This window comes from Ciconia boyciana, chromosome 3 (genome assembly GCF_034638445.1).
Source record: "Ciconia boyciana chromosome 3, ASM3463844v1, whole genome shotgun sequence".
NCBI lineage: Eukaryota > Metazoa > Chordata > Aves > Ciconiiformes > Ciconiidae > Ciconia > Ciconia boyciana.
The window spans coordinates 8,641,736-8,666,832 of record NC_132936.1 but is presented as its reverse complement, the minus strand read 5'-3'; the positions used below and the strand labels follow the sequence as shown (position 1 = coordinate 8,666,832).

At 41.8% G+C, this 25,097-nt stretch overlaps 2 protein-coding genes across 14 annotated transcripts in view; one reads left to right on the top strand and one right to left on the bottom strand.

Moving 5' to 3' along the window:
* KLHL29 (kelch like family member 29) overlaps window positions 1-10,558 on the top strand; it is a 403,118-nt gene extending 392,560 nt beyond the window's left edge. For 7 of the 10 annotated variants that reach the window (XM_072858448.1, XM_072858450.1, XM_072858446.1 and 4 more), the window contains one exon: window positions 8,259-10,557. In XM_072858448.1, the coding sequence (XP_072714549.1) occupies window positions 8,259-8,442 (184 nt within the window). In that variant the 3' untranslated portion in view covers window positions 8,443-10,557. Of the gene's footprint in view, window positions 1-8,258 lie in introns of all 10 variants that reach the window. The other 3 variants (XM_072858453.1, XM_072858445.1, XM_072858444.1) reach the window with 2 other exon arrangements.
* Window positions 10,559-18,790: 8,232 nt separating this feature from the next.
* ATAD2B (ATPase family AAA domain containing 2B) overlaps window positions 18,791-25,097 on the bottom strand; it is an 81,874-nt gene continuing 75,567 nt past the window's right edge. Inside the window, exons 26-29 of one of the 4 annotated variants that reach the window (XM_072858427.1) lie at window positions 24,844-24,971; window positions 23,573-23,701; window positions 22,170-22,225; window positions 18,794-22,029 (exon numbers count right to left, since the gene is read on the bottom strand). In XM_072858427.1, coding sequence (XP_072714528.1) covers window positions 22,184-22,225; window positions 23,573-23,701; window positions 24,844-24,971 — 299 coding nt within the window. In that variant the 3' untranslated portion in view covers window positions 18,794-22,029; window positions 22,170-22,183. Of the gene's footprint in view, window positions 22,226-23,572; window positions 23,702-24,843; window positions 24,972-25,097 lie in introns of all 4 variants that reach the window. The other 3 variants (XM_072858429.1, XM_072858428.1, XM_072858426.1) reach the window with 3 other exon arrangements.

The following is a 25,097-nucleotide window of genomic DNA, read 5'->3' as shown; positions in this document are numbered from 1 at the left end:
AAGAGAGATGCTGCCTGGGGAAAAGTCCATGGTCTGCGTATACACAAGCTCAGATTAACTAAGCACAGAGATCCCTTCTGACCTTAGTCTATGAATCCATAAATTCCTCATTCCACTCATTAGCATGGATCACAAAAAACATGGTTTAAAAGCAGCAACATAAACAACTTAGAAATTAACTGCATGCTATTGATCTCCTCTCACCAGGAATCACTCGATACCAAATTTGCTGGGAAAAAATCTTGACTGCATCGCTTTTATTTTTATCTGCACTGTTTCTACATGTTAGTGACTAGGGAGCGTGATGGCTTTGAGCACGGGGAAGAGAAATGTGTGTGACATTCCCCACGTGTGCAAAATTAAAGGTCCATTCAAATGGTTTTAATATCAAGTAAATTACTTTTAATGAAAAACGAAAAATAAATTATTCAGGTCTCCAGCTCACAATCAACAGAAGAGCAAATTGAGCATCATTTTCAGATTAAGCCCAGCCTGATGGAAGTCAATAAGAATTTCGTGTTGACCTAGAATTAACCCTTTGAGGGATGGTGCCGAGTGGGCAAAGAGCTATAATAGGTCTGAAGCATTTTAAAATTCACTGAGAGTTCACACACAGGTCTTGAACATCTTCCACGCAATGTGTGAGGGTGAGGGAGATACTTGCCATTTCCCAAACATCAGGCAAGCATGTCCTGTTCGCCACATGGACCCCGTCTCGGTTTGGCAGCCCCTGTTCATTTGCGGCATCTTTGGAGGCGGCAGACAGCAGCCGACAGGGATGGCGAGCCAGGATGATCACACTGCTCTGCGGACACCTCCCTCCAGCAAGGCTTGCAGAGACATCCCTCCCCTCCAGCACTGGGGAGTCCTCCCTTTGCAGGCAGCACTCTCCCTTCCCGCAATGCCCTTCAAGGGTTTATTTTTCCACGAGCAAAAAGAATACCAAATGCATTTCTGTGCATGATTAAAAATTCCATATTCTGCTTGCTTAGGATGCAGGCGGCGTGCAAACAGGCGTGTGCTACAGAGAGCCTCCACGGGGCAACAGCGGCAGCGTGATGGTGCCAGCAATAATTCTAGAGCAGCTAATTTAGTACCAGCAATTCCCAACAGACACCAGAAAAGCATTTTCTTCCTCCTCCTCTGACTGTTAACCAGTAAGATTTATTAGATGGTTCTGCCGAATGGAAATCTTTAATAAAACTTCGACTCGGGCTGAACAGCACAAAAACAGGGTCGGTTTGTGGATTTTTTTTCTTTTTTTTTCCCCCCTCTTCTTTTTAAATAAGCCCTTGTTCTTGAACAGCGAAGCATGGTGACTCCTGTGCTTAACTACTAGGCATTGCTAATGTACGGCACCAGCCGCAGACTCCCCCAGCTGATTCCTTTCCTCATTGCAAAGTTCATGGTAACTCCAGGCACTGGCGGGGGTTAGAGCACAGCTTGTTTGGACAGATATTCCCAGGTGAAGCTATTACAGAGCACAGTTCCTTAATGGCCTCGTGCTTCTTGAGCCTGCAGATGTAAAGGCTGGTCTGTTCAGTAGGCAGCATTTGCAGCTGGAAGTGTTTGTGGTCCAGAAGGGAAAGCCAAAATCTTCCACCATATCTGGAAGGAGACGTGTGGCTGGGACTATGCTCCACGGACAGCGGCTGAGAACTGCCGCACCAGACTAATAGCAATAATTTCTGTAGCAGTCGATGACATGAAGGATTTTGGTGTGCATTAAAGCGTAACTGATACAGACAGAGCACTCGGGCCGTTACTGATGTGCGACAGACTTTGGAATAAAACATTACTGTTTTTCAGCAACAAGTAACGATGCCACATGATGGTTTTGGATCATTAGCAAGGGAAAGTGCTCACCGAGTAGGGGAGAACATAACTGGAGCTTGGCCAAAACACCCACACTAATAATCCCACTCCAAGAAGTGGCATGATATCCTCCTAATTGACCATGACTAATCTGGACCCTCATTTATCCATCTCATTGTAAAGCTGACACCTCTGGCAGCACAACACGGCCACCCGAGCTCGAGCCCTCTCAAACATAACAACCTGGCTGCCAACCCGGCCTGCAACCGACCGCAGGTTGTCAGCTCGCCACCAAACTCAGGACGACGCGTTGGCACCCTGAGCACCACCACCCACCGAGACGGCGGCGATGCCTTTCGCTTTGGTCTTGCAAACCAAAAGGTTTCACTGAAAGGTCCCCAGTTTAAGGAAGAGCTTACGGGGCGCTTGCGGTTCTGCCTAGCACTGCACGGAGCCGCTTCCTGCGGTAGCTGGTACCTGGCAGGCTTTTCTTATCCCTGCGCTTACTCCTCCCACTTGATGACCATCGTTCCGTTCCACCTCCAGTAGAGCCCTCCTGAAATGTTAGGAAGGAAGGAAATTCATCCACTAATAAACATGGGGATTTTTTCTACTTCTAAGCAGATTCTTTGTCTATCTATCTAACTGATAATATTTAATAACCTTTATGGAACTGCTCCAAATAAATTAGTGAGCGCGTGTGCATGCATAGGCAGGAGTGAGGAGGGAGAGGAGCTTTGTTTGAGGACTCAGAAGATATTAAGTTTCAGGGAATCAAAACAACATGCTAATTCAGCTATTTCAAATCTCTTTTACAACCCTAGACTTACAATATAGGAATTTTTTTTTATTTTTTTTTTTAATTTCCTGATAAGGCTGATGTGATCTTTAGGACTAAGCAGGAAACTTTAAAATAATAGCAATAATCAAAATTAACAAACTTTGCTGGTAGTCCCACTGCTTGGTGCTATGTCCAGCCATCTCCATGGGAGAGGGAAGGGCTGGAGCAGGAGCTCCCAGGCACTTGGCTCTCAAACACTATAGAAAAGAGGCACTGACATCCTCTGCTTTGGGTTGCTTCCAAATTGCTGCCCATCAGGAGACTTTCATTATAAGATGCTTTTGAATGAAGAGTGGAGGGTCCATAACGCTCTTGGTGGGAAGGTGGCCACCAAGTGACTGGCAGCTGAGCTGCCGGAGCAGGGCACCTGGCTCCTGTGTGCCAAGCCCTGGTGCTCCACGCCTGAGCTGGAGCACGGGTAGGGCAGGGTTTGCATAGACATAGAGTGGTTGAGCAGACAGGAAAGTGCGATTAAAAAAGATGATTAAGAAGCAGTGCAAAGTCAAATGCAGCAACGAAGGCAAATCAGATCCTGGGCTGCATCCACAGGGATGTTACTAGTTTAGAGAAGTGATCGTCACACTCTGCTCAGCGCTTGTCAGGCTGCACCAGGAGTACTGTGTCCACTTCTGGTCCCTGCAATTCAAAAAAGACATGGACAGACTGGAGAGGCTCCAAAGGATGGCCACAAAGATGATCAAAGGGCTGGAGAACCTGCGCTGTGAGGAAAGACTGAAGGAGTTAGGACCCTTCTCCCTGGAGAACAGAAAGCTCAGGGGGACCTCACACAGTATTCCAGCACTCAAAGGAGGATGGAGGCTCTATCTTCACAAGGAGCCACATGGAGAAGACAAGGGGCAACGGGTACAAGTTGCACCAGGAGAGGTTTCATCTCAATATAAGAACTTTTCACAGTGAGAACAATCATCCACTGGAACAAGCTCCCCAGGGCCATGCTGGAGTCCCCGTCACAGGAGGTTTTCAAGATGCAATTAGACAGGGTGCTAGCTAATCTCATCTAGTGTCCCCTTCCCATGAAAGGTTGGACCAGATGATCTTTCGAGGTCCTTCCAACATGGGCTGCTCTATGATTTTATGATTCAATGCTTCGCTTTGTCCATCAAGTCCTTTAAGGGCCAGCTGTCAGAGAGGGATCTTCTCTGCCACCTGTTTGCTCAAGCTGGGGAAGGACTGCAAAGTGGAGAGGCAGAGAAGAGATTTAAAGGGTGTTCAGATTACACAAGCACTCCAACCGTGAACAGCCAGGTCCCCACCAGCCCTTGGTGCCCCTCAGCCTCGTTAGGATTTTCCTTAGGAGCGTGATTCATAGCTTCGTGGAGGTCAGCAGATGGACCGGACTAGCGGTGGCAGTGTCAGGGGATAGTCACAGCATGATCCTCTGACACTGCTCATGGTTTGGGCAATGAAGGACGCCCTGGCACCTCGGGTGACTTGGCTGCAGGGCTATAGGTGAAGGCTCTCTAGTAAACTGCAGTAATTACTCAGGGAGTAGAAGCAGAGTCGTTAGCCTGCCGGGTAATAACTTGCAAAATGCTGAGACATATTTTCCTGGAAGGAGTAGATGAAGTGGCCTCCATTTTGACACCGATTACCTTCACCCTGGGCGTGCTGCTGGAGAGACGGGGGTCCGGCTGCTCCTTCGCTGGGAAGGTCGCTGCCCCCGAAGCTGCCAGAGGTTTTGTGTCCCTGCAGCGAGGCTCTGCAGCACGGAGCTTCCTTCCTTCCCAGGCTCTGACAGCCTGTAATCATTTTATCTCGCAGGATTAATGGCACCGAGCAATAAACTCGCATCCTAATTATTGTAATTATTTCTTTCTTTGTACATCAGCCTTGGTAACGATGTTTTTACAGCTGATGGGATGGAAGGGAGGGGAGAAAAGAAATATTGTCACAGTAATGAAGAGAGAGCAATGAGCATACTCCTTTCCACTCACTTTCCTCAAGGTTTTAGAGCCCACTTGAGTTTCCTATTCCCTAAGGTCCCAGAAATTAGCAGTGATTGTCCTAATACTGCAAAGTAGCAGCAACCTAGGACTAAATTGTTAATTGAGCTTAAGTACCTACCTCCCACTTTAGCCCCAGAGATGCCTGAATGTCTCCAAAGTCCCCTGCACACATAAATACCAGCTGCATACTTAGAACTGCGTAGCAGGAGCAGCTCACTGGTTTTCTTAACCTCAGGCATGACTCACAAGCTAAGCATTACGCCAGTCTTATCTATGGGAATTGCATACGGAGGGGGCAGAAGCTACTCTAATAATTTAAAATTCATACAGTCTTTCAGAGGGTGGAATTCAGCATCCGTTTCTTCCCCAACACATTAGCACCGGGATGGGAGGCTACGGTATTGAGCCACTTGTCTCAGCCGCTGGCCATGAATTTCTTTCAGTGCTGTAGCCCGGGTGCTGGACAACAAGAGGAACATTTGCCCACCCGCTGTAACCCCTAATGCAGAGCATGGGTGGGGAGGAACCTGGACCCAGATCATTTCAGGAAGGTGTGCTTGGCTACTCAGCTGCTCCTCTGGCTTAGAGTAGCTGCTACTAAACATGCCACAGAGGAGACTTTACTAGAAGAAGTGTGGGCAGCTAAGATGCTACACAGGAATTTGTAAAGCACACATGTCCCCATTTAGAGATCCAACACTGGATGCCCAAGGGGATACTGGGCACTTCAGCTACGCAGCACACAGCCAGCTAGGAAGGGCTGGTGGTTGCTTGGCTCTTGTTCCCAGGGTCGACTACAGCGTAGATGGAAAGGTCTCCGCACAGAGTCCTCCCTCTGTCCATCCCCTTCTTACCACAGATCAAAAGGTCCATGCAGAGCAGTCTCATCGGGTAATGAGCAGTATTAGACAGGACCCCTGTATGTAGGTGGTAACAGCCACTACGGTCCTCTCCTGCGCTGGTGTGAGGTGCTGTCATCTACACCAGCGTGTCCACACCAGTAAATTAAAACTTAGCTGAGGCCGTTCACGGACAGTGGACCTTGATCATCAACACTGATGGAACGAGCCCCAGGCTCCATGCTCCACACTAGCATCTCTTTTAATTACCCATTAGTGATAGTTCCGCAGCCAGATCTTTCTTGGGGATCTTTTCTTCTTTGTTTGGGAATTTGTTTGGTTTTTCACACTTCACCCAACAAAATTGCTAAATTAATCCGTTTGCTTTTTTTTTTTTTAAATCAGGTTTTGTGTAGGGATAATTTTTTCATGACTGCTCAGCATTTCATTAGAGAACCAAGGCAGCAAAGCTACTCTGTACCACAGCCCATCTCTGACACCGGACCCTCCTCCATCTGGCACATCCCAAAGCCTATCCCAGTTCACATAAGCTTCCATCTCCTTTAGCTTCACTATTAAGAAAACAAAGTGAAACACAAATAGCAACCACTACCCCACGGCCTCATTTCTAAACTCTCACCCAGCTGGTTTCAGCAGCCTCTCCGCCACATCAGGACTGTTTCAGCATGGGGTGGGACCATCCTCCCCCTCTCCCCATGCTGTATTTTGCAAGCTGTAATTCCCAGCCTGTCTTGCTTTTAAATAGTAACTTGTTCCAATACAGAGATGGGCTTCCCACCCCCCACCAAATATCTTAGTCCTAAACTGTGGTTTAATTTGCACATTGTCTGATTTACTGGGTCGGCTGGTCCTGCCACCTCCGCTCCCTCCTGGCTTAGGGACCTGAGCCCACCCTGCGGAGGTGGGCTCATTCTCTTTCAGAGCCGTCTTTCAGGATGACACTTGCTTTACTCAAGTTCTTGTTCTTCCCCACTTCTCCCTGACGTTTCAGAAATAATTACCAGTGGTTCAGTAAGTTCATTAGCAAACTCCCTTAGGACCCTGGGCTATGCATCATCCAGCCCTGCTGATTTGTGGATAGGCTCTAATCAAGTGTTTCCAAGTCTCTCTCTCCTTCCTCCTCCTTTCAGATTAACAGTTATTTTGACAAGATTCTCATTATTTCCTATTTCCTGGCGGTACCCAGGGACTAGGCTTATTTGAGTCCTCACTGTTGTCATTGTGCGTTTATTTTTAACCTCGGGCTCTGCTTCTCCACAAGGACATCAGAGTTTTGTGTTCTTCAGAAACATGTGGTTTTATCAGTGCCATTTTAGTTGCAGTTCATCCTGGGTCTTCCAGCGCACTCTGTCTTTTGCCTTTATCATTTTTCATTCTTCTTCCCACTGCTCCAAAATTAGCTGAAGAAGTGACTTCACTTTTACCAAGCCTACGGGGTTACTACCCTTCTCCAGCTTCCTAGATCTAGGCCACATTCTTGGCTGCGATTCATTTCTTGTCTTCCCCTCCCTCTTTTTCTCCCTGCTATCCTCTGGCGTGTCCATACTCTCCGAGTCTCCCTTTTCCTTCCCAACACAACCATCCACTGACTGCTCTTAGAAGGTACCCAACCACCAGAAGACCTGTTGGAAGGGACCCCAACCACCAGAAAAACCACTGCCAGCGCCATCCATCTTAAGAACATCTTCAAATGTTGAGGGCCAAACTCAGGCTTCCCAGCAGATGAAAAGCGGAGCCGCCCCCACTTCTGGGTTCCCCCCATGCAGCAGGAAGGCAGCATGGAGGACACAGCAGCCCTGCATAGGCTTTTCCTGCCTGGCTGCCTCCGTCATCCTTCTGCCCTTTCCAGGTACACACACGGGAGCCCAGCCCCTCGGTGTCTGTCTTCATTAGCCCAGAGTGAGCGTCATGCCCTGCGCACAATCGCAGGAGAGGCCAAAGGGTTAAGTGGAAGGAGAGAGGAGGAAGAGATGAAGCCGAAGGGCAATTTTTCTTTCAAATACCTCTCACACCTATGTGCTCTCTCTCCTATCAAGAACCTACAGACCACGGGATTAGCCCAGCCTCATTATCCTTGATTTGCAAAAGATGTCTGAAGTCGAACACTTTCATTTTTAAAAAGCAGTAAGGTTTTTTCTGCCTTCTTCAGAGGCCAGCATATAGCTCCCCTGCCAATCCCTCAGCTGCACATCCCCAGCCATCAGGCTCGTGTGCCCTGGCTTGGCTTTCCACCCGACACCACCCCGCCTGGGTGGACAAGGAGGACAAGTCAGCAGGACCTCCAGGCTCCCACACCAGGGCGTGACCATGGAAGGGGCTGAAGCAACAGAGCATTTTTTGGAGGTTTTCTTCCCCTCCCTTCGCAGCATCCATTGATAATTAGAGGAGTAACTTGAAGCAAGGGTTTATTCCAACTGAGACAGCAGGGACCCCAAATTGCTTGGATTGCTTTTGCATGTGCCTGGTGTTACAGGGACGTGTCCTCCTGCTACATTTGCTGCAGATCCCATACATAGGAGAAACATCTTGGACTAATTTCTGTTGTTGAAATTAGAGACAACATTTACCTACCTGGCAGGAACATAAAAAGGATTAATTTAGGGGAGAGAAAGGGAGAGGGAAGAGAAATGCCCCCCCAGCTTTATATACGTAAGAATAAAAGGTGTGTTGATAGTTTACCCCTTGTTACAAAAGACTGGGTTTGTTTTAAGCCTAAAAAGAAAATTGTTGGGGAAGAAGACTAACTAAAACTTTTTTTTTTTTTTTTAAATACAGCGCTGTGGTTCTGGATGGAAAAATTTATGCCACTGGTGGGATCGTTAGCAGCGAAGGACCTGCCCTGGGAAACATGGAAGCCTACGACCCTAAAACAAATACGTGGACACTGCTACCAAATATGCCCTGCCCTGTTTTTCGACACGGCTGCGTAGTAATCAAGAAGTATATTCAGAGCGGCTGATGTTACCCAGGAGTGGGACAGAGAACTGTTTGTACCTGTTGAAAGCAGGCGAGAACACTACTACTACTTAAGAAACAAAAGCAGCAAAGCCAGCCAGTGAACATATTGCTCTAAAGTCTTGAATAGTGTCTACATTGAATGTAGAAAAATCATCCTCACCTTTTGGTGAACAAGGAGCAGAGAGCTCCGTGCTATGTAAGATATTGTAACTTAATAATACAAGGGTGTCACTAGATGTTATAGTGGCACTTGTTCTGGACGTCGGCTTTTGGTCAACCCAGGTGCAATAGAATTTCACATATTTTTTAAGCTGGGGAAGAGAGAAAAAAAAAAATCTGCATTTTACTTCTGGAGCTCAAGCTTGATTCTTAAAATAACCATGCAGATTAGTTTTACTATTACACTTTAGGCATCAATCTATTTCAAAGGTCAAAGTGTCCTTACCACTTTGATTCCTACATTTGTTTTTAACAAATACATGCTTTTCAATACCAATGACTGAGAGAAATCTTGTGTGGCAGATGGCTTACGTTGATGTCAGTCTTCCATCAGATCAAACGAATCTTTCAGTTCTCTAGAGCAGAGCCCAGAAGGGCGGTGAGGTGGGGACTGGGGTGAAGAAGAATAGCCATTGGTAATAAATTCCATGTAAAATGATGAAAAGAAAAAAGGTCTGTTGGGCTGGATGAGTTTCTGCTCCCGGTGATACTTGTGTGGGCACGTGTGGCCATGCCCACAGGTGGTGGGGGCTTCTAAACCTTTCCTCCCGGTTTCTGCTGATGAGCGAACTTGGCAGTGCTCAATTCCCGTAATGCAAGATGAAAACGGTTTCGATTCCAGAGGCATTCTCCTGGTAAACCCGCTCTTCACTTCTGATTGGGATCACATTAAAACACACAGCGTAGCGTGGGATTTCCACGTTTTCATCAGATGGAGAAGATGCCTCCTGTTGTGACTATGCGCTCAGTTTTGGCTCTCAACCAAAATTCCGTACATTGGGATATACGCCACTATCTTTTATGTAAAGTCCAACAAGTTTTTTATTTTAGTTTATTTTTCAAGTTTCCCCATAGGTGTGGAAACCTTATACTTCTCTTATTTACAGAAACACACAAGTTTAAATCCCATGGTAGAAAAATGCATAGACTTAAGCCCAGTATAAGAGACTTAAAATGATTACTATGTAGAGTTGTAAGTATATGCACAGCACAGGGGTTATATTTTTATATATATATTAAAATATTGTCTATCCAGAGAGCATTGTGATGTGGAAATTCTTTATAAATTTATACATAAAAGTATCAAATGGGAGATGGACTGGGTAACATAGAGGGGGCAGGGGAAAGAATCTTAAAATTCACAGATAGGAAGTAACCCCAAGCTAAGGATTGTCTGATTTCTTTCCAAGTAGACGGAAAAAAGTTGCCATACTTGCCTTTGCAGACTCAAATCCCAAATGCCATGCCGGTAATTCCAGAAGGAGGGTCCTATACAGGGCATGGGTGAGATCTTACAGTCAATATCTAGTTGGATTTCATACCAAATACGCTAGCCTTTTTATACGGAGGGAGGTCTGCCTACAGCTTTGGGGAAATCAATGCAGATGGTTAGCTAATCATCTTATTTTATTAATAATTGTTTATAAAATAAAAAAATGAAATTTGTATCTTGCAGTATTTAAAGAAGAAGTGCTCAAGTCAGCTGAGTCAAGCTATAGGGTGACTCAAGTCTCATTTTGACAGTGAGGTTCCAGCCTTTGTTATGCAGTTGTTTTATTTATTCTTTAAAGAAGAAAAAAATAATAAGCACAACAAAATTATATACTAGTATGTCATTTAAAGTATTTATGTCAAACAGGGTGCAAGTGTGAACCTAAAGATTGGAGCACAAGTTTCTAACTGCCTGGGGCAGGACTAATTTTAGTGTTGGTGTGTGTCTACCTCCAAAGGAGGTGCTACCTGTCAACAAGACCTAAAAACACATTCAACATTTCCAATTTAGCTTATTTCTTCATTTCTCACACTGGAACAAAACTGGCTATTTCTGTGATTAATATTAAAAACAGGGTTATCTGTAATGGTATTGTATATAGTTTATGTTTACTGTTAAGTTCTTGTTATATTATAATAAATATATTTATAGATCTAGATTCAGCATCCAGATTGGATTAATTTTGTCACGACTGAACAAGAAACAACACTGCACAAACGGTGACTTCAGGTTTCATCCCAGCCATGGATGAAAATGTGTCCATTCCATCCAGCTAGCTTCTCTTGCAAATCCAAAAATGTGTTGCTAATATTTAAATGCTCAGTAGCTTCCAAAGTACTTCCATTCTCCTTTCCGAAAAAATTCTTATAAGTGATTTTGGAGTTTATTCGGCAAGACTGTTTCTTCATCTCTTTTCCCCAACTTAAGTAAGCAACAAAAGGGCTCAAGATAGTTTAGGAAACTATCTTGAAAAAAACACTGATAAACAGCTTTTTTCTTTTTTGTTTTTGTTTTGTTTTAAGTGAAAGTTAGGATTTGTACTGTACTGCTGCTGCGATGTCTAAAAGATGAAAGGCACTTTTGCCCTATGGTCAAAATTCCTTCGTATCCAGAGTGGGAGCTCTGTAACTCAGTGGCTACATCTTTCAGAGAGCACTGAAGGGCCGCTGTTCGATGTTTCATTAGGGTGTCATCTGGTAGTTGTAAAACTGGGTATGGAACAAAGATGAGCCAAATATAACTAGTCCCAAACACCACCGCAGCGGAACATTTCAGCTGGATCTTAGGAGGTAATATCTGTTCTACACATTCACAGGAAGAATCTTAACGTATATTGAAATTGTCTCCAGTTCTTAGAGAGTACATCTACGCAAGTATTTAAGAGTGTGAACCGCAGTTTTTAAACATTTTAGTTTAGGCTTAGTGGCTCAGGTTGAACAGCCTGTGAAGATTACTAAAAGCCTTGCAATTCAGTATTACACAACCATGCTGCAATAATCCAGACCAAGTGGAATGAGTTGCCAACCTTTTCATCAGCGCTCTGCAAAGATCTCTTACTCAGCACTAGTCAATAATACTTGGTAGGATGAACAAGACACAGGCTATTTGCTTTACTTGTATGTGGAAATTATTTTAGTTCCCCTCTGGGAAGTTGGCTGAGCGCTTTTGCCAAATGAATCATGTGCACATATCTGCTCAGAGATTTTTCTTAAAAGCTTTAAGAAATTCAGGGGACAGGCTGGCTCAGCAGCCTGATAATGATAAAAACTCTTTTCTTCACTGGTTTGACTCTCCCTGGCTCACCTGGGAAGGCGAGTGATCTCCAAACAGGGCTGTTCACTGCGTGCAGGTAATCGCCTATCCCTGACAATTTGCCCAAGTCACCCGCCTTTCTCCCATTGTTGCATCTAGTGGCAAACACACTGTACTAATAAAACCTCAGCAACCCCATCTTTTAATTAACTGCAGCTAGGTGTTAAGGCTGAGCTTAGCACAGTGCAATCGGAGCAAGCTAATTAGAGCGTTCGTTACACTTCAGCTTGCCCTTGGTGGAGTCCAGACGAACTGAATGCCAGCACGAGCACCCACTTTCCGCAGCTGCAGGGATTAGCTGGGAGAGGAGCCGCAGCCTGCACTTCTGCCTGACTTCACGAGTACCATTATGTTTAATCAGCGGAGACAGCAAAGGCACCGACTGCTTCAAGTATTTACCCACCCGCCCGGCGTCTCGTGAAGAATTTCTCTGAAAACTGGAACCGATCCCAAAGCTTTTCTCCGCTGTCTCGAATGCAAGGGCAAGGTCTCAGAACCGCGCTGCCTCCCCATCACCGACTGAAAAAGGTGACTTAACATAATATATCATTGTAGGGGATAAACCTACAAACAGCGGATGCAGTCAAGTCCTGGCAGGCTGCAACCTGTGCCAGGTCCCTAGGAAGACGCTGACTCTGTATCCACTTTGACATTTTTACAACTTGTCACGCTAATACAAGCCTTTTAATTTGGACGAGACCCTTAAGCTCACCCCTTAATGCCTTCTTTCCCATTTCAAGTCAGCTCAAAAACAGGAGCTGAAACATGCTTTCGGCTGAAGTAGAGATGCCAGCACGTACGGAACGGCAGCAAGTTCCCATCGTCGGCGAGTGTTCTGGGTTGATAACTTAAGACTGCAGGAAAAGCCAGAAAGAAAATGGTCTGGAGGGAAGCAGATGGATGTGTCTCGGGCACAGTGTTTCCATCACTCATTACATTAAGCTGGACAGCGATACCAGAACAGAAACACCGTTTTTCCTCCGAAAAGCCAATCTGTTTGAGGCATGATTAAACACTTGCTGAGGTTAGAATTCATGAAAGCAAGAGCTGCCATCGCAGGCTCCTTAGCCGAGCTGTGCAAGCATGACAAGCAGACCAGCACAGTCTCCAACTGCTAGAGACTGGAAACAAAAAAAAAGCACCAGACTACCTTGAAAAACGACTCTTCCTTTGCTAGTCACCCGTGTTTTTTCTTTTGATAACACACACTTTTAGTAATTCCTGTTTAGCTAGCAGATTTCTTAAAAAGTAACAAATTCCAATTTTCTTTATCTAAACAAATTCTACTTCAATCGGTAGCAGCTTTACATGCGGAATTAAATGTTTTGGCTCAGTTACTACCTGGGAGAAGGACGCTCCAGTGCTGTCATCAAGCCAAATCTGCCTCTGAATTTTTCATTATACAATGAAGGTTTGAAAGGCTGCCTACTGGTTTTAATTTCATCATCTGTTATTTTTGAACAGCATTCTCTTTTCCTTCAGAGTTCGTATCCCCAGTCTTACACAGCAAGATTCATACTGGCAATGGTATGAAACTCTTTCGCGATCTGTCCAGAGAACAGCAGTAGTAACCCAGGGTTTTTAATAGCTTGACAGGCAACTTCAGCATGCGGCTTGTAAGCAAATTAATACAGAACTAGGAACTGTGATGACAACTGGGGCTAAGCTGAAGATGGCTTAAAGTCACACCTCGCACCACAGGCAATATACACGCTTTCTCCGTCATCCAGCATCGGTGACCTTTTCTCACGTTTTTGTGGCTAAAGAGCAGACACCTAACTAAGGTCACCAGTGACACTCCTACATAGGCTTCAGCTTCCCACCTCATTAAAAAAAAAATGTTTATAAACATAATAGCTCTTACAGGTAGAAAGGAACCAATTCCTCTCCACATCTTGGGAACTTAAAACAAAGCAGTCCCTAACTTCTAATACAATGTCCTTGTGCTGGTGGACAGCATCAGAGTAAGGATCAGCAAACTGAATAGTGAAGGTGACACAGCAAATGCTTTTAGTCTCAAGAGTATAATGAGCATTATGCTCTACCAGAAACACCGTCCCTCCACTCAAGTAAAAATAATCAGCTCTCGCAAAGCAAGCCTAAATTTCCAAGCCCACTGGAATTTCTGTAGCCACTCTGTTTCCATTAAGAGAGATCGTCTTTTCGTAAGTTATTTACTTTCATGTCCAATGAATGCAGTGCTCCATTACTTGTTGACACCGAGTTCAATTTTACCTGCTTCAATTTACGCCCAGCTTTTCTGCAAGCTGCCTGTTTATGTCCTGGAACATATAAATGCCACACACAGCCTTTGCAGAGAAAATGAAGAGTGGAAATGTGGCAGGGAATGCTTGGGAATGGCTCACATTTCTGTTTTCTATTTGGCAAGAGGTGTCCCCTACGGGACCAAGACGTCCAGACTGCAAACTACCTGGAGAGGGTATCGGACTTTCCCTAGTGGATAAGGGTTTTCAAACTCAGGAGGTAACCTAACACTCAACCACCTCCAGAAAGCCCAGAAGGCTCTGCCCTGCTGACATTCATTTTTAATAACACGGGGGTATTTCAGAAAGAGTGCTGATAATGTGACAGTTATCAAAAGGGCAAGTTAAATGACTGGGTAATTACAGGGCATTCACCTGACATCAATCCCAAGTAAAAATGGAAAGATGATATCTAACTAAACTGATCATGAATCAAAGAGATAAGAATAAATACGATGATTTTCTAGAAAATCAGCTGTATCACACAAACCTGATCTCATTCTCTGACAGGATTACACATTTGATTGATAAGGTAATAGATTTTCAACAGCATGTGACAAAATACTTCAACTTTCTCACTGTACAGTATTCAGGCAGCAAATATTAAACAGGCTAAGAATAGGCAGATTAATTGAGGAGTATCTAATCTGTTCGAGTAACTCTCAATTTGGTATTATCAGAGTATTTCTAATAGGGGAATCCTCTTCTTCCAAAGTTCCTGAAGGAAAATGTTGACATAAATCATTAGTCACAGACCTGTGGAAACAGAGATTAGCAGAGCAAAAGATAATGAGGACCGAACAAGTCATACGTACTGTGCTGGCTCCTCTGGCTGGCACGGACCACTAAAACAAAACTACTTTTTGTAAAGCTAAGCGGACCTCAGACAGGTGGGAATGAGGAAGGCTGACATTCAGGATGGAGAACAGCATGGTGAAAAGCTGCAAGTCTGAGAAGAGTCAAGCAACAAGAGCTCCTGGCCCAATTTCATGGCATAAAAGGACTAAATTGATCTTTCGATGTGTAAAAAGGGGAACAGTGAGTAGGAATCAGTGATTTTTAGCTCTATATATGGCACTGGTGGGACCAATGCTGGAATATCACAGCAATTTCCTGTGTGAACAAATGTTTTAGAAGATGTTGAAAAATTGACCTACTGCAGAAAAAAGCCACAAAATTGACTTAAAGGCTGGAGAAAATGCAGTGAAAGCCATAAAGAGCTCATTCTGCTCTACAAAAAGACGACTGAGAGGCTACTTGATCACAGTGCATTAGTATCTTCGGGGGGGGGGGAATCTATGTGTGACGAGTCTAGAACATAAAGAGGAGACAAGAAGCAGTGCCTGGAAGCAGAAGCCAGACCAAAACAAATGAGGAATAAGGCACGTGTTTCTACCCATGAACTTAACCACTTGATGAAAAGCTCAAAGAGCAGGGTAGATGTACAAACTCTGCAGAACAAGGCTGGATGCCTTTCCTGAAAAGACTGTTAAGCCATACATAAGTTAGTAGACCCTGCGCATGCACGAGATCAAATCATACGTGCCACAGCATCAGATTCAACAAACAGTGTTTTCTGCTGATATTATTCTCCATTAATACATGCGAATTTTTGTGACAAATTGCTAACCATTTAAATCATCGTTAGGCGTCAGCTGATTTCCATTTCCAAAATTTATTCTCATGTATTGAAAAGATTAACACCGTAAAATTTATGCTCGAATTGTGCTTTCGTGGCTGTCCTCTGAATCTTGTGAAAAGGAAGCTTTTTATTTCAAAAAAAGCTTTCTGCCTTTGGGACATTTTAAAGGAAGACTCTGAAGCACTCTAACCCCAATATAAAGGCTAGACATTAATTTTAAACCAGTTACATCTCCAATGCTTCATGAAAATGTAATCTTACATGTTTATATTTCTGATACTTAAAATGTCTACACAAAACAGTATTTTATTACTAAACTGATGTTAATAGTCACATACAACATGTGGCTATTCACATTGTATTTCCTTTATCTCACTAAACCTTTTGTAATGTCACAGAGAATGCAGTGGACATCACTTCAAAAGTCATTTCAGAATTATCTTCATTAGAAACCTAAAACAGATGGGCAATCTGTCCTTCCCTATCACCAAAATCAGGTGTTCTTCCAGGTAGCCTCCACATACAGAAGGGATTCTACAAGGTATTAACAAAGTCAGCAAGAGAACACAAGACACAGCTTTACGACAGAACTAGAGCTGGGGTTTTGGAGATGAGAAATAGTTCCTTAACTAAAACAGCATTATTTTCTTTCCCTCTACAGCAGACTCAATTTCTTAGAAAATTAATTTAGTCCAAATTTAACATATTTTCTAGGATGAATATTTTGGTCTCTGCTTTACTTCCTTGAGAAACAAATATTTCAAAGAGAGCCCTTTTGAAATTTCCCCAAGTCTTTCCCTCCTCTCCATCCACAGTCCCAAAGCTGACAGGTCATCTTCTACAGACTCCTACTTCCATACAGACACAGTCGAACATCTCTGAGTTAGAGCACAATTCAAATTTGACATGGATGCAAAGGCGTTTTCATCACGATGTAATTCACCTCCACAATAAACCAGGATGACAAACGGTGTGAGCATTCCCAGCAGCCATCCAGTCTCAGGGACCTGCACATTTCTCACGCGTAATCTGCCAAACTCCAAATTGCTGAGAGCCAGAAGTAAGCAAAACGAAACACAGCGAGGAGTCCACCACAGCAGAACCAACTCAACTTCTGCAGTATGCCAACACATCCCAAGTGCTGCGGCAGCAATGCCCCACATGCAGAGCCTGAACAACCTCCTCCTCTGCTCTCAACCTGCCCCACTCCTGGAATTGAAGGAGAGGAGCCTTCTAACACAGCTTAACGCCAGAATATCTTTTGCACCTGAAACCTGAAAGCAGCTTTATTCCAAATCAGCATCCACGTATCAGCAAACCTTAATATGGATGGCCAGGTTTACACTAACATTCCACTAGAAGTGGTGAATCCATGTTAAATCTTAGCAGCTTATCATATTTTTAAAGGAAAAGGATTTTCCCTACTATTAAAGAAAGGCTCAGTATAGCATAACGCAAATGCATTCCTAGAATAAATGGAATTTAGTAGTAGTCACAGCCATTTACTGGCAGCGGGTTCAACTGAAATATACTCCCTATGCAAATGATCACACTGTAAAAAAATTACTCACCTAGAAATGGAATGAGGCTGAATTAATTAGTGTTAAAGTTTATAATCCCTCATTTTTACATAATAGTTACATGACCACAAGTGATGCATAAAAGGAGGAGGCAAAAAAATGAAGAGTTTGGCTTCATTAATCAGTTTACTGATTTAGCTTGCAGAATCTATTCACATGCAGTGCTAGCTTAAAACCCCATATATTACAAGTCCAAATCCAATCCTACCCGAGATACAGAACAAAAAGATCTCAATTTTAATTTAAATAAATTATCTGAGGGGCTTAAAAGAGGAAACAGAGGATGTGCAACACCGCAAATTTAAGGAAACATGGGAAATTGCATTTCACAACTACATTCAAGGCAGAAACCAACAGCAGAAGGAAGCAGCATTAAGCAGTGAACACTTGACAAATGTGAGTGTGGCACAAGCTTTTACTAAGGCTTTATTAACAGCAGGTGATGCAATCCAACTATTCCTCACTAATTCATGCTTTTGAAGCACCTCTCAAAGTTCACTAAGTATTTTTACAAGAATCCTTTCGTCAATGCCCAAACAAAGCAGTTTTGTCCCTTTTGACTGATCATTTTTACAGCCACTGTCAGAAATCAGGCCTGAAACTATTCTCTCCGTCAACATGGCCATCACCACTCCTGAAAGACAGAAACAGATATGCAAGACCTCATACCCTACATTCTTTATTCACAGACTGCAAACGCCTTGGATGGTGTTAAGTGTGCTATCTGCAAGGCCGTTCAGATCAAAACACCACATCTGACCATGCTGATACAAAATGAGCCTAGGCTCTCACTGATCAATTACTACATTATTATATTTACATATTGAGTTATATAATACTTAATATCTAATTGTGCTTTCAAAGCTGCATATAAAAGCAGAACTGGACTCAGATATGAAATAACTTACTAGTACCCTCTTCCTCAACTAGTCTTTTGCCCAGGAGCCCTCTACTTTAAGGTACACAAAAAGGAAAAGAAGAAAATGAGCAGGTGTGTTATACCATGTGTCCCACGCCTCAAGAAAGGCCATAACAAATCTAAAGAACAACTTCTCATACTCTGTTCCACATTATATACATCACATGAAGTTTGTTAGCTCTGGATAAATTGCCAATGAGTAAGATGGGGGTTGATTCTTCGCTTGCATAACCTCTAGCAGCTTGCTCTCCTACGGGGGAGGAGGGGAACTAAAGGAATTCATCGATATATTATGAGTTTATCTTTAAAAAAAAAAGGGTAAGAACAACTTTGATAAACAGGGAGGAACCTGTAGTGAGAAACTCTGGTATTACTTGGATGCTGACGCACTATAAGGAGTCCTGGGTGGTACCCTGCAACTGAACATAAAACATTTTCTAAGCACAGAGCATAACTTCATAACTTCATTGGCGTTATTCACTCACTCATGTACAACACTAATTTCACTTTGTCAGTCAAAACTAATATTAGAATTTTTTTTTCTTTAATGGACCAACACTGAAAGCGAAATTACGTCTTAAACAAGTAAACAGCAAGATCACAGAGTAAAACACCTGAACTGTGAAATCAAGGAGGTCTGGTAAGAAAAAGACTGGTATCAGCTATTAGGCAGCAATTCTTTTAAATACATTTTTGAAGGAGCTAAAGATGTGTTTTCTTGTCATCTTTATTCAAGTATTTCACAGCAGTTATATTACAAATTACAGTAAAATGTTCAAAATTTCCAGAAATTCAAAAAAATTAAATAACTTACTTCAAACTAACGTAAAATGAAGTCAAAATGCAAAACATCAATTTAAACACAGTTCTGAATAAAACTATAGAATCCAAAATATACCATAGTTGATGAAGGAAGTCTACTTAATCCACAAAGTAGACGCACGTTAATGAAACCAAACAGGACTCCCCAATGTCTAAATAACCCAATGTACAAGATACAAAAGATGCAAGTACAAGCCCAAATTCAAGCTTATGTTGTAATTACAAAATAAAATAAAAACAAAATCAATGACTATCAGCTGCAGGACCTGCCGTTCAGGAGACTGAAGGTAAAACCAGAGCTGACCCACCAACTTAAAAAAAAAAAACAAACAACAAAAAAAAAGGAAGACAAGATATTACAAAAAACGGTAATCCTATAAATACATTGGCATATGAGGAAATAAAGTAACAATACAGAGGACACAAAACAAAACAAAAAAATTAATCACAGGTGAGAGTCAAGCTTGCAAATACAATTAACTCCATAGCCATCAACTTCACCCAAGAGCAACTCCATTCTCTCCAAGACAGCCCCAGCAGCCCCCCAGAGAAAGCTCCTTTCTTCTGGCCGGCCACATTTCATTGACCCCAGCACAAGGACTCACACAGGAGTTTACTTGCAATTTTCACAACAAGAAACAAGGAAGAGAGGTCAATTTGTACAAACTCTTGCCAGTGCTATGTGGCAAAAAAATTAAAAACATACAAAGAGTAAACAAGTTTAGACCACATGGATAGATTAACAGCTGTTTTAACTCTATAACCACCAGACATCTGGAAAGGAAAACAAAAACTGAAGTGTGGTTATTTGGGCTAGGAAGGCGAGTATATCATTTTAGGTAAGCTGTCCACTAGAACATCTGATATCAGCTACTTTTCTCTAAAACAACATGGCAGCTCCTCAATTAGTAAAGTTGCCTCTTAAGATTTTTCCCAATCAACAACTGACAGTAAAAATTTTCCTTTAGAAACCTGACCTTTTAGAACCATTTTTAATGCTAAGCATTAGCTTAAACTTGCTTTTCACACTCACTGGTGACTAAAATTCTCAACTGTTTCAATTCATATAAATTTATTATCTTCTTAAAAATGTATGCAGTTTTATCTTCCACAAGTGCTGCTGTTACTTGAACAAAAACTTCTTTGAGTAAGTGAAACTGGAATAAATATTTTTAAAAAATTCTGCAGCAAGAACCTGAGACTTGCAAAAAACCCTTTTATCAGAAACTTGCTACAAAAAATCTGCTACATTTTATTTAATCAAATCTTAAAGTTTGTAACAATTTCCATCAAAATACAAAATGCTGTTAATGTACCAGACACAAAAATATCTCAAACAGGTATGATGCTAATAAATACTAAATGAAACATGGAAAAAAATCCCATAATCAAATCTGAGATCAAAGAATCTCATTTTAAATGTGTTTTCTGCTTGTTTTTGTTGTTTTTAATCGCACTTTCCCACCTAAAAAATACAGTGTTTCTGCATGGGTTGCATTTAGAAGGTGTAACTAGATGTACATGAATGCTTAAAACCTTTTTCTGCCATTAGCTATAAAGAAAAACAGTGGCATTCGGGGGAGAAAAAGATCTAAGACAGAATTATGTTTAACCATAATATACAAAGCACTTTGGATTACTGCAGTAGCCCAAGGCCCATGTTTTGTTTCTCTGCAGTGCTATACGACTATTAGCCATAGAGGTGGAGACAAGTACCTTAGCTTCAGTTTGTAAATGGGAGCAGAGTGATTACAGTCCTCCATAAACACTGTTGGTAACTAAAATACAAAAAGCTGAGGTAGCTCAGTATCTCTGCAGTAGTCCAAGACTGTTTTCTCTAATTAAAAACTAGTCACGCTGTGTTGCATATTCCTGGAAAGACACTTCCGCAGCTACGTAGGGACAGTCAATGAATGGTTAACGGTGGTAACACCAGCCAACTTCTCCAGAACACTTTCCACATAGGTTTGAAATAAATCAGCCCAGGTAATGTTTTAATACTGAGCTTGTGATAAACATGTTTTTCTTGAAATTGCCTAGACTGTTCTCTCCAGTTGCCAGAAAGGAAAGGTTTTGAACTACACAATTTAGACCCAGAGAACTTTGGTCCGAACAGATCGATTCAAAAGACTGTCCTCCAATCCCCTCACATTAACAGTGCTTTGCACAGACTGAGTTGTGAAGCCTAGTTTAAGTTTTATTTTCAAGTGAGCTTGGGCTCCAGGACTTTGACGGACTGTAGTGTCTTCTTACCTGCACTGCACAGTCCAAGCTATATTACAAACACGGAACTTCAGAAAGAAACCTGCCAGTATTAAACTTGGTTTTCTTAAAGAACTCAAAACGAAAAACAAAGAGGTGGTGGGAAAATGCTTCATTTTTAGCAACACAGAAAAGTTTCACTGTGTAACTTGTTTCTAAAACAAATATATACCAATGAAAAAGTATTTTCACCATTTTGGTAAAGTATGTGGCTTTTTCAGTGTGTCTTAGTTCTGTAGAGTAAGACAGGCATTATAGAACCATAATACTGGTTGCCATCCAATGAAGAGAATACAAATCATCCTTTTGGAGATCTTCATTCTGAAGACAGCTTTCTAACATTGCCATTTGCTATAATCCAAACCAATTGATTAGCCTTATCTTTCTCAATTGACTAAAAGGCACATTAAAGGCAGTTCTAGAGAGCCTCATCTTCAAATTACTGTACATCCAGTTACTCAAGATTCCCACCACAATGCATCATTGCCTTCTTTAGAACAGATTTTTTGTCCGTTACCCCAGAGAAGAGAAAAATTGGAAAAAAAATTAAAAAAAGATCGCCTGTTTAAAAATATTCAACTTAGATCTGCTCTTTCCAGTTCTCTGTATATGTTGGTCTCCACTTTGCCTGAAGTTTCCCCAAAGATAATGCATGTAGAGTGAACAAGAGCAGAAATGAGAACAGTTTCTGTAGCACCAAAAATCTCCAAGCTGTGGCATTGTATTCTTTATTTATATCAGATACAACTATATGAAGTTCCGTTTGGTTCTTGTAGGCTGGTTGGTTTCAGGTACCTGAGAAAATAGCACCAAATTCAACAGAAAGAAAAAGAGAGAGCACTTAAGACCAAGGCTCTGCACATACTTGGTGCAAATGGAAACTGAATGGCTCAGAGGACTGCTCTCCCATGAGCAGTTTGAGAGGATAAACCCACCCATCTTGACGAGTTCACAGGAATGTTTCAAACACATGAACTGTTCTTTCCATCTCCTGCAAGAGACAGAGAGCATCAAGTATACATAAATATACACAGAATTAAAGTTACATTATATAATCATATTTATTGGGCTATTTTTTTTAAATCTGAACAAATAATAGGAAAATAGACACTTCTGTTTATTAGTTGCTATCTGCTAGCAAAATATTTTAAAAGAGGAAACTAATTACAGAAGTAATAATGCAGGAAAGCATTCCACTGTGACAGTCCATGAGAAAATCCAAGTGTATTAGGGTCACTTATGTAATTAACGTACTCGATATGTATTAAGAAAGCATTGCAATGGCACACTGCATGAATTCAAGTCTTATGCTATTGGTGACCCAGCTGTAAACACATATCTGCACAGTTTGGAGAATCAAAATAAAGATCGGTCTCTACACACTCCTGCTGGATAAATGTCTTTTTAATCTACTTAACACTTGGCACAGACTTTCAACATATTTTTAGGTGAAGATGGCAGAGGAATAGCATGAAAATGGTTTGAAAAGTATTTTGCAGGAACTCTACTATATCCCATGCTAACGCCTTTCCAGGTTTTGTTGTAAAATATTCATGGAGAAAAATACTTAGCGTTCAGTAACCCAACTGGAAACTAGCAATTGTTGTCCTTTTTTCAGCAGGGTTGGTTATCAGTTGAATCACCAAGCTGATCCAAAGCCCTCTACAGCTACAACAACATTGGAGGGAATGCATGTCCAGAGTTACAATCAGCCTACGCCAACAGTGAAATGACCAACTTACTGTTGATGTAGACAGAAGGCCTTTGATAGCAAACACTTTAGAGGCAAAGAATGACAGCATGGCTTACATCATGCTGTACTGGACTTTCCCAAGGGTACACTTACTGATCTAGAGAAAGTTTCATACAAGACCTTAAAAGTTTGCAAAGTCACAATCAGCAAACTGCATGGAGCAGAGCTACATAATTTTTTTTGGCCTAGTTATGCAAATGCACATAAGGGCAACCGCAGCAATGTTGGCTCCACGTGCCTATAAAGTAGCCACCGCATCCACTGTTATTCATACCACAAATGTAGAAACTGCTTCTACTCCATTTTTAGTCTACTAGCATGTGCTTCTCTATGCTGCTGTATTCTGTCCTCTTTTTCCTCCATTCTTTTAGGTTAAATGCTTAACACTTTTCTGAGGAAAGTATTATTAGAAACAACCTCTGTTTTTTAAGTCACTGAACTTTTTTCTGTTTATAGATACCTTCCTCAAAGTCTATTAAAGCTTTTGCCTGCTAGTACAACAATAAATTGATAGATTAACTTAGTTCTTGAAAAACTAGCCTCACAAAATTCAGATAAAGAATAAAAGAAACTGTACAACATCACCTCTATAAGTTGTGATTTGTCATAGTCTCTACGATGTCTGTAGATGCACTGACTGAGGAGCGAATACAATCTCTCAAGTTGGTCAACAGTCAGGTTGTCACTTTTCTTAACCACCAAATCAAGCAGTTTCTGTTGGAACAACAAAAGGTAAGGTTAAGAGGATTTTTATAATCTTTTTTTTTATTTTTTTAAGGACAAATCAGAAATGCAATCTTCTTCAGAAGTCCTATTTTGGAGGGACACATACAAATAAAATGGACCACACCTGGGTATCAGTAAGGCCACTGCTTCCATGTAGATCTGAAAGGACTCAATGTCACTCTTCACTTCTCTGCTTATGCTTTTTTTCCTTGTCTTAGATTTTATGCTCAACATAGCTGGGGCCATGTTTGTTCTGTTTGAATGATACTTTATCCTATGTCATCTTGGTCAATAATTATGACAAAGCAAACCATAAAACCTGCCTTGATAGCTCAAGCAGACATTTTGAAGAACTTGCATTGGCATGAAATTGTAAGTACCACCAAATGGAAACACATTTGGAATTCCACACATGCTGAAAAATGGTACAATAAAAGAAGGGGGGACAACACATGTAAAACTGCTCATAAACAAAAGGTGAAAGTGTGTATTTTACATAGTAACAGATTTTAAGGATTTTTTTCCTCTCATAACACTTCCATTGCTTCCAAAGAGATTATCATCTATACTCCACAGCAAGTGGGATCTAAATTTCATAGTAGGTCAAGCTAGTTTCTACAACAGAAGACAGCAAATTTTATTGTAACTTTGCTTAAAAAGAGACAGAAACTGAAAGAAAATTAACTAGCAGGGGTTCAGTCTATCACACCAAAACATCGGCACAAATTCCAATTTGTTTTCCAATCCACTAACAGTTCTTTCCACCAAGTATACGTACATGGGAAGGGAAAAGATGATGTTAACTCCTAATGACTAGGCACCCAGCAGTTCCTCAGTAACTGGCATGACCAATTAACATATAAGAGTACCTGCAAAAACTGCAATTAAAATAGTGGACTGCTGTGCCATTACTGGATTTGTAAAGGTAGTAATGACAGGACAGTAAAGATTCAGTAGTTTAACTCTTAATCCAAAAAACACTGATCAACAAATCATCTTCAAAAGTTATGGCTGCCATAATACTTGTTTGCAGTCAAAAAATAAAGGAAATGTTGCTTCATAGCAGAGGAAGGGAGCATTTTTCATGGACAGTTTCATTAACAGTTCAACTTATTTTTCAGTTCCACTACCTTTAGTCTGTCGTGGTCAACAACTACAGACGGTAAGGGATCCAATGGTTCCTCTGGGACCTGCTCCAAACTTGTGGGCTTCGACTGTTCCATAGCAACTTTTCGTGTTTTCTTGCTTTTGAATATACCTGTAATTTGAAAAACAATTATCAGCACTGTCAGTCCCTCAAAATGAACAGCTTGTTTCTTCTCTTTGGTTTGGTTTTGCTTGTTTGGTTTGTTGGGTTTTTTTGAACCAAGCAAGCATGACTGCA